The 10020-nt window shown below is 45.1% G+C and overlaps 1 protein-coding gene across 3 annotated transcripts in view; it reads left to right on the forward strand.

Annotated features, from left to right (window-relative positions):
- The first annotated feature begins 244 nt into the window (after positions 1-244).
- Positions 245-10020, forward strand: part of LOC111963482 (coiled-coil domain-containing protein 85C-A-like) — an 85527-nt gene continuing 75751 nt past the window's right edge. For all 3 annotated transcript variants that reach the window (XM_023986953.2, XM_023986954.2, XM_023986955.2), the window contains exon 1: positions 245-1726. In XM_023986953.2, the coding sequence (XP_023842721.1) occupies positions 1021-1726 (706 nt within the window). In that variant the 5' untranslated portion in view covers positions 245-1020. The remainder of the gene's footprint in view (positions 1727-10020) is intronic.

Raw genomic sequence — 10020 nt, forward strand, 5'->3', positions numbered from 1 at the left:
TTCATTCGGGGTTTTTTATTATCCAAAAAATGATGGGCAATAGGCCAATGGCCTCGTATTTATTTGCATTCCAAATAGGCCCACTAATTTTTTGTTTACGAACAAATGCACTTCAGTTTACTTTCTGAAACTCAAATGAGAGATGTTCCCCTCGTGAAATCTGCCAGCTGGCCCTTTAAGAAGACTGAACAGTGGAGTCAAACTACAAGGCTCTCCTTTTATCTACCTGCTCCAACTACTAGGTTACTGGTTTCTACTAGTCCCTGATTGGTCGCCCGAACAAATCTTCTTGAGTTGGTTGCGTCAAGCTTGAAGCTGACAGGATGCTGAGATCAGAGGGCGAATTCAACGAAGTCTGATTCCAACCTTGCTGCCTTGATTGAGGACATCATTTGATCAGAATACTGTCACTTTAGTGCATGTCGGCCTTGCTTGTAAAGGAGGAATTGCATTATGAGCTCGTCTGCGCTTGTTAGCGTGAACATTTCTGTCTTTTGAATGAATATTGCCTGGCTGAAAGCAAACCTGCGCTGTGGACACAAAAGCTCTGACATTGCGAGTTGATGCAGTGCTTGCTGTGGGAGATCCTTTCAAATAATTCGGCGAATCAGATGTCCAAAGAGAACCACTTCTCTCCCGGTCTGTCCGGTGCGTAAAAGCGGGCACGGTGTCTCTCCAAACTCCACTCTGAGAGCAGTTATCGGAATGAAAACCAAAATATGCTTTTTGCGATTTTGCTGAATTTTACAAGGGGATTATCTAGTGCCTACCTGCTTACTTGTCTGCCTATTTGGGTCACTTGCTTAGCTCCAACGCGTTTTGTTTTTATTAGGCTACAGATTCCTGGCCTGTTGAATTCATCGTTATCCTTCCTTCATGTCGCATTGGAATAACTTCATCTATCATGGATTTTCTTTTCTTTACAAAGTCACTGTTTAGCCTCCGTTTAGACATCCTATAGATCCGGACACTTTAGAGTGCAATCGAACCCACGTAGCAGCGCAACACCAGGAGGGGAACATGGACAGAAATGCCCCAGACGGACCGTTGCTGGATGACTTGAGCAAACTCACGGACGAGGAGCTCTCTAGGCTCGGAAAAGATGAGCTCATCAGGAGGCTACGGAGAACGGATAACGAGAAAATGAACTTAATGGTGGATCACGGGAACATGATGAAAGACGTGAACCGGAGACTACAGGTCCACCTTCACGAGATCCGCAGCCTCAAGGAGATCAACCAGAAGCTACAGGACGACAACCACGAGCTCCGGGAGCTCTGCTGTTTCCTGGACGACGACAGGCAGAAGGGCAAGATGCTGTCCCGGGAGTGGCAACACTTCGGCCGCTACACCGCCGGATCGATGTGGCAGGATGTCGAGGTGTACCATCAGAAGCTGAAGGATCTGGAAGCCAACCAGGACTCTGTGATGCGGGAGAATCTGGAACTGAAGGAGATCATTCTGATGCTGGAGGAGGAGAGGAACGGAACCGGGTCACGGAGCTCTATAGACTCCCAGTCCAGCCTGACCAACCTGAACGGGGGCACCAGAACCATTAGGGACGTCGGGGACGGGAGTAGTACCTCCAGCACCGGCAGTGCCGGTAGTCCTGACCACAACCACATACACACGCCGGCCGAGGGGAAGATAGCGTCCCTGCGGAGGTCTATGGACGACCTGTCGCAGGTGTCACACATCCACAGGAGCATCCCTAATGAACTGCATGGTGAGTCCATAGAAAGACATAAAATCCTATGCATTATAGAATATGTGTGGGTGAGTTTCCCTACAGAGTGCAACAAGACCCCCAACTTGTGCAGTGCACCTTATTATTGAAGATGATGGGAATCTTCATTTTATAGGCTACATATTTAGTTTGATATATAGGACTCCAATGTGTGACTGGTTGGTAGGGGGCCTAGTGCTGTCCTTTAATGCAGATGTATTAAATGTATAGCCTACAGATATTAGCCATTCTGAAATCTGCCCTAGCTGGCTGTGTGAGTAGAGAAAGTGAATGAGAGTTTAATATGCAAATAGCCAAGAACACAAGTTACTTGTACGTGTGTGATAGAATTGGTTTGAACTGAAGTCCTGCCCAAAAAACATACATTAGGGGTACTTTTGAGTCTTGTAGGGCACTATATAGTGAGCCATCTGGGACACAGCCTAGAATTATAGAACCCCACTTGTCACACTGATGCCCTTAACTCACACCTCTGACATCAGAGTGTCCCAGTGACATCATGATAAAAGCAGTCTTATCAGGAAGGAGTCAGGCCAGTTTGGAACATGCCCAGGCCATCATGACCTCCTGACCTGTTAATGGTCCACAAGGAGACATGGAGAGTCCGATAAGGACCTATCACCCCAAAACCAGACAGTCTTAAAACAATGTCCCTCCCACCTTTGAATGTGGTCTGCATTTCAATCTAATCTGTGCACCCATAACCACACCTTGCACTGTATCGTATGTCATATCACAAGAGACTCATGTGCAACCTAATGTAAAATGTGACAAATGCTTATTTATCGGTTCATGGTCAGCTAGTATGCTATACATAAACACCTCCTTGGAAGGTGAACCAGGCCTTTCTGTCATGCCCTGTTACATAGTAATAACATGGTGGCTGACTGGGTTCAGAGGAAGTTTACATTACTGCTGCTGTTAGTGTTGAGTGGTAGATAAGAGATGTAGAGATATGTGGATGTGGGTATTTCCAGTGGGTTCCCACCCTCACCCCTCTCCACACACCCTGACCACCAAGGTACAGTACTAGTCAAAAGTTCGGACACACCTACTCATTCCAGGGTTTTTCTTTATTTTTATTATTTTCTACATTGTAGAATAAAAGTGAAGACATCACAACTATGAAATAACACATATGGAATCATGTAGTAACCAAAAACAAATAAAAATATATTTTATATTTGAGATTCTTCAAAGTAGCCACCCTTTGCCTTGATGACAGCTTTGCACACGCTTGGCATTCTCTCAACCAGCTTCACCTGGAATGCTTTTCCAAAAGTCTTGAAGGAGTTCCCACATATGCTAAGCACTTGTTGGCTGCTTATCCTTCACTCTGCGGTCCAACTCATCCCAAACCATCTCAATTAGATGTGTTTTGGGTCATTGTCCTGTTGAAAAACAAATTATAGTCCCACTAAGCGCAAACCAGATGGGATGGCGTATCTCTGCAGAATGCTGTGGTAGCCATGCTGGTTAAGTGTGCCTTGAATTCTAAATAAATCACAGACTGTCACCTGCAAAGCACTCCCACACCATCACACCTCCTCCATGCTTCACGGTGGGAACCACACCGTGGTTTTTATTTTAAAAAACATGAATTTGACAGTAGCTTACAGGCAGCTCGGTGGTGAGTCAAATTCTGTATTTCATATTACAGTACACTGACTGTAATATACATACAGTATCAAAGCAAGTACTGTGTAATGACACCCAGTACCACACCGTAAAATTTATTATATTATACTGTAAAAAAAAACAAATTGCTACCATAATCTGAATAAATGAATGATTGAATGGGTTCATTGAGGGGAGGGGTTTGTATTTTACAGTATTTTACTGTAATTACAAGGGATTGGTGAGAGCAGGTGTGCTGCTAGGTCAAGTGTTTACACATTACAGTACATTAACCACTTATGAGTTAAGTTGGTACAACAATCTCACTCATGGGTGCAACAAATATATCCTCTTACAAGGCACGCCTCAAAATATGTTAATGAGCAAGAAACAACAATACCATGCACCCACTAGTGGTCAAAAGGTTTTTGGCTCTCCCAAAATTCCAGTACCATTGGAACTACAGCAATTCTTTCCACGCCCACAACATTTTCCCACAATGCACCATAATTTACAGTATGCAGCAGTAAAACGTTTCAGAGTATTTTACTGTTGATAATTCCCCAAATGAGCGTATAATTTACAGTTTTCTGTTACAGTGCACTGCCTGAGCTCTGCAAACTGTCCATATGTTGACATGTTAAGTAGGACCCACGCCAGGCCTCATAGTAGTCAAACTGTATTCAACTTTTAGACAAGCTGTGTTTAACTTCATAGTAATCTAGCTGTGTTGAAAAGTTGAAAGGACACAGTCTGCTAATGGATCCTCCCTATAAACCGAGTCTTTATCTTATCTTAGATATGCACTTATCGCTATCCACTGCTCTCCACTCACTCCTTCTAAATTACCTCTAGCCTATCTTTCCACTACTCCCTACTCCCTCAACCCCTGTTTTCACCAGATGATAAACTCTGTGGCCCAGATGATACTCTTACAGGAAGGACAGTTGGCTGGACATACATCACATCTCATCAAATCAGCTACAGTACAGTCTGTCTCCTCAATACAAGCTACAGACAGACCATCTCCTTAATACAGCTACAGTACAGACCATCTCCTTAATACAGCTACAGTACAGAACCATCTCCTTAATACAGCTACAATACAGACCATATTCTCAATACAGCTACAGTACAGACCATCTTCTCAATACAGCTACAGTACAGACCATCTTCTCAATACAGCTACAGTACAGACCATCTCCTCAATACAGCTACAGTACAACCATCTCCTCAATACAGCTACAGTACAGACCACTCCTCAATACAGCTACAGTACAGACCATCTCCTTAATACAGCTACAGTACAGACCGTCTCGTCAATACAGCTACAGTACAGACCATCTCCTTAATACAGCTACAGTACAGACCGTCTTGTCAATACAGCTCAGTACAGACCATCTCCTTAATACGCTACAGTACAGACCGTCTCGTCAATACAGCTACAGTACAGACCATCTCCTTAAACAGCTACATACAGACAGTCTCGACAATACAGCTACAGTACAGACCATCTTCTCAATACAGCTACAGACAGACCATCTCCTTAATACAGCTACAGTACAGACCATCTCCTCCATACAGCTACAGTACAGCTGTCTCATCAATACAGCTACAGTACAGACAGTCTCCTAATACAGCTACAGTACAGACAGTCTCTTCAATACAGCTACAGTACAGACCATCTCCTCAATACAGCTACAGTACAGACCATCTCCTTAATACAGCTACAGTACAGACGTCTCGTCAATACAGCTACAGTACAGACCATCTCCTTAATACAGCTACAGTACAGACCATCTCCTCAATACAGCTACAGTACAGACCATCTCTCATACAGCTACAGTACAGACCATCTCCTCAATACAGCTACAGTAAGACCATCTTCTCAATACAGCTACAGTACAGACCATCTCCTCAAACAGCTACAGTACAGACCATCTCCTTAATACAGCTACAGTACAGACCATTTCCTCAATACAGCTACAGTACAGACAGTCTCGTCAACAGCTACAGTACAGACCATCTCCTTAATACAGCTACAGTACAGACCATCTCCTCAATACAGCTACAGTACAGACCATCTCCTTAATACAGCTACAGTACAGACAGTCTCGTCAATACAGCTACAGTACAGACCGTCTCGTCAATACAGCTACAGTACATACCGTCTCGTCAATACAGCTACAGTACAGACCATCTCCTTATACAGCTACATACAGACAGTCTGACAATACAGCTACAGTACAGACCATCTTCTCAATACAGCTACAGTACAGACAGTATCCTTAATACAGCTACAGTACAGACAGTCTCGTCAATACAGCTACAGTACAGACCGTCTCGTCAATACAGCTACAGTACAGACCATCTCCTTAATACAGCTACAGTACAGACAGTCTCGTTCAATACAGCTACAGTACAGACCGTCTCCTCAATACAGCTACAGTACAGACAGTCTCTCAATACAGCTACAGTACAGACCGTCTCGTCAATACAGCTACAGTACAGACCATCTCCTTAATACAGCTACAGTACAGACCATCTCCTTAATACAGCTACAGTACAGACCATCTCCTCAATACAGCTACAGTACAGACCATCTCCTTAATACAGCTACAGTACAGACAGTCTCTCAATACAGCTACAGTACAGACATCTTCTCAATACAGCTACAGTACAACCATCTCCTAATACAGCTACAGTACAGACCATCTCCTTAATACAGCTACAGTACAGACCATCTCCTTAATACAGCTACAGTACAGACCATCTCCTTAATCAGCTACAGTACAGTCTGTCTCGTCAAATCAGCTACAGTACAGACCATCTCGTCAATACAGCTACAGTACAGACATCTCGTCAATACAGCTACAGTACAGACCGTCTCGTCAATACAGCTACAGTACAGTCCATCTCCTTAATACAGCTACAGTACAGACCATCTTCTCAACAGCTACAGTACAGTCCATCTCCTTAATACAGCTACAGTACAGACCATCTTCTCAATACAGCTACAGTACAGACCATCTCTCAATACAGCTACAGTACAGACCATCTCCTTAATACAGCTACAGTACAGACAGTCTCGTCAATACAGCTACAGTACAGACCATCTCCTTAATACAGCTACAGTACAGACCATCTCCTTAATACCTACAGTACAGACCGATCTCCTTAATACAGCTACAGTACAGACCATCTCCTTAATACAGCTACAGTACAGACAGTCTCGTCAATACAGCTACATACAGACCGTCTCGCAATACAGCTACAGTACAACGTCTCGTCAATACAGCTACAGTACAGACCATCTCCTTAATACAGCTACAGTACAGACCATCTCGTCTATACAGCTACAGTACAGACTGAGACAGTATGTGTGTCTCTTTTGTCCATGTGGCTAAGGCTAATCAATGTGTTTGTGTCCCAAATGGCACCCTATTCCCTATTTAGTCCACTACTTTTGACCAGAGCCCTATGGGTATGCCCTATGGGCCCTGGTCAAAAGTAATGCACTACTAGGGAATAGGGTGCCATTTGGAACGCATCCAATGTGTGAAATTTGCAGTGTCAGGTCTGTGACTGGCTGGTGATCGCTGTGACAAAGACATTGTTACAGTGGGCATACAGCCCTGCATGTGGCCTTTGTTAATAATACTCTGATGGACAAACTGTATTGATCATAGTGCCATTGTTGTGTGAATAGTAATGTGGTCTGGTTTTGGCACAAGCTGCTCGGTCAGAGCCTGGCTGGCTGTTGTATTCTGGTTGGTTCATTGTCACAGTGTCATAACGGGTGTAGACTAACAGTGAAATTCTTTCCCCAGCAAGACTAATGTTCTCCTCCAGCCTTCTCTCACCTGTGTGTGATGCAGTGGTCATGGTGGGGTCAATCAAAGAGTTATAGCCACTTTATTGGTTCTCTCTGCTCTCTGGCCTATTAAATCAGCCACTGAAGCTGAGGGGAACGAGGTGCCACAGTGTCGCTGTCAGTTTTACCCACTGCTTTTATTTACTAGCCGGGTCATGTGGGAGGGTTATCAGTCACAGTTTTAGACTCTCTCTGTGTGTGTGTGTGCGTGTGTGTGTGTTTGCGTGCGTGCGTGCGTGCGTGTGTGTGTGTAGAGGGATATGTACGGTGAGAGAGGCCACTTGTTGAGATTAGTTCGACTATAAATTCAGAGGATTCATTCCAGCGCTGCCTCAGAGGAAAAGGCTTTGCGCCGGGCACTCTCTCTCACAGCAGTGTGTGTGTTATACACTCTTCTCATCTTAAAAGTGGCAGTCAGCCCTCCTACAGTTACAGTGTGTGTGTTATACACTCNGGCAGTCAGCCCTCCTACAGTTACAGTGTGTGTGTTATACACTCCTCTCATCTTAAAAGTGGCAGTCAGCCCTCCTACAGTTACAGTGTGTGTGTGTGTGTGTTATACACTAACCGGCCAGTTTATTAGGTACACTTTTCCCCTTTACCCTACAGACAGTGAGTCATGTGGCCATGGCTTGCTATATAAATCAGGCAGACAGGCATCAAGGCATTAAGTTACTGTTCGATTGAACGTTAGAATGGGCAAATCAAGTGACCTAAGCGACTTTGAGTGTGGAACGTTGGTCGGTGCCAGACAGGCCGGATCCAGTATGTCAGAAACGACCGCCCTCCTGGGCTTTTCACGCATGACAGTGTTTAGGTTTTACAGAGAGTGGTGCGTCAAACAAAAAATATCCAGTCAGCGGCCGTCATGTGGAATAAAAGAGCTCGTTGATGAGAGAAGTCAAAGGAGAACGGCAAGAATCGTGCAAGCTAACAGGCGGGCCACAAACAGGCAAATAACGGCGCAGTACAACAGTGGTGTGCAGAACGGCATCTCAGAACACACAACTCATTGATCATTGTCACGGATAGGCTATTGCAGCTGACGACCGCACCAGGTTCCACTCCTATCAGCTAAAAACAAGAAGAAACGTCTCCAGTGGGCACCCGATCACCAACACTGGACAATTGAGGAGTGGAAAAACATGGCCTGGAAAATGACAGTGAGCTCAGTTGACTTGACCGACCTGGTCAGTCCCCAGACCTGGTCAGTCCCCAGACCTGGTCAGTCCCCAGACCTGGTCAGTCCCCAGACCTACCTGGTCAGTCCCCAGACCTACCTGGTCAGTCCCCAGACCTGGTCAGTCCCCAGACCTGGTCAGTCCCCAGACCTCAACCCAATAGAGCATGTTTGGGATGAGATGGAACGAGCTGTTCACAGCATGAATGTACCGCCGTCCAATCTGCATCTACTGCGTGATGCCATCACGTCAGCATGGACCAACATCCCTGTGGAACGTTTCTGACTCCCTGAAGAATTCAGGCTGTTCTGTCACAAAGGTGGCACGCCGTGTGTGAGACCATCTTATATACAACCTACCGTACACCACTAAGGTGCTTGTCAATCAGCAAGTACACAGCTTTATGTTTATTTATGACTAAAACACATCACTGGACTAAAGCTTACAGTTGTTCTCATGAGACTAAACAGGATTCTCTCTGAAAAGGGTTCTCTCTCCATCCATCTTGCTTTTTTTGTTGTCTCTTCTACAGTCTGGGAATTGCAATGACTTCACTATTTGGTTCTATTGTTCTTAAGCTTTCCCACTCACTTATGTACTTTAGAGGTTGTTTTAATCATTTCATAATGATAATCAGGAATAATAACTTTGTCCATAAGAACATTGCCTTTCAGGAAAGGGTTTGGTCGTAGCGGATAACTGGCTAAATATTTTCCCCTACTCTGTTCACTTCACACCGTTTTGAGGTGATTAGACAGTCTACATAGTTGGCAGTGCAGTGATAACTCTTATCTTGTTTGGAGAGAGGGGAGGTGAGGGGGAGGTTGACTTTGGCTGAGACACCCAGCAGTACAGTGGGGAGGTGTGGTGGGGCCCTGAAAGCACTGAGCTTTGTTGGGTTGTGTCTGATTATTGTACCTCCGTTAGGGCAGAATCATCAGTATTCAGTAATACTGTACTTTTAATGTACCTTGAGATATTTTTGGTGCATGGGTTACGGTTGCTCTTAGGACTATGGTGTGTTTGGTTGACTTTGCCTCTTGGTTTGGTCCTCCTGTTTAATGGTCCTGCTGGAACACTTGTGCTGTTAAGCTGTGTGCTCTGTGTTATGGCTCTGTGTGCTCTGTGTTATGGCTCTGTGTGCTCTGCGTTATGGCTCTGTGTGCTCTGTGTTATGGCTCTGTGTGCTCTGTGTGCTCTGCGTTATGGCTCTGTGTGCTCTGTGTTATGGCTCTGTGGGCTCTGTGTTTGAAAGCAAGGCCACAGAGCATAACACAAGAGACACAGAGCCATAACACAGAGCCCGCAGAGCCATAACACAGAGCACAATAACACAGAGCCATAACAACAGAGCACACAGAGCCATAACGCAAGAGCACACAGAGCCATAACGCAGAGCACACAGAGCCATAACACAGAGCAACACAGAGCCATAACACAGAGCACACAAAGCCATAACGCAGAGCACACAGAGCCATAACACAGAGCACACAGAGCCATAACACAGAGCACAACAGAGCATAACACAGAGCACACAAAGCCATAACGCCAGACCACACAGAGCCATAACACAGAGCAACAGAGCCAAATAACACAGAGCA

The sequence above is a fragment of the Salvelinus sp. IW2-2015 genome, linkage group LG4q.2 (genome assembly GCF_002910315.2).
Source record: "Salvelinus sp. IW2-2015 linkage group LG4q.2, ASM291031v2, whole genome shotgun sequence".
NCBI lineage: Eukaryota > Metazoa > Chordata > Actinopteri > Salmoniformes > Salmonidae > Salvelinus > Salvelinus sp. IW2-2015.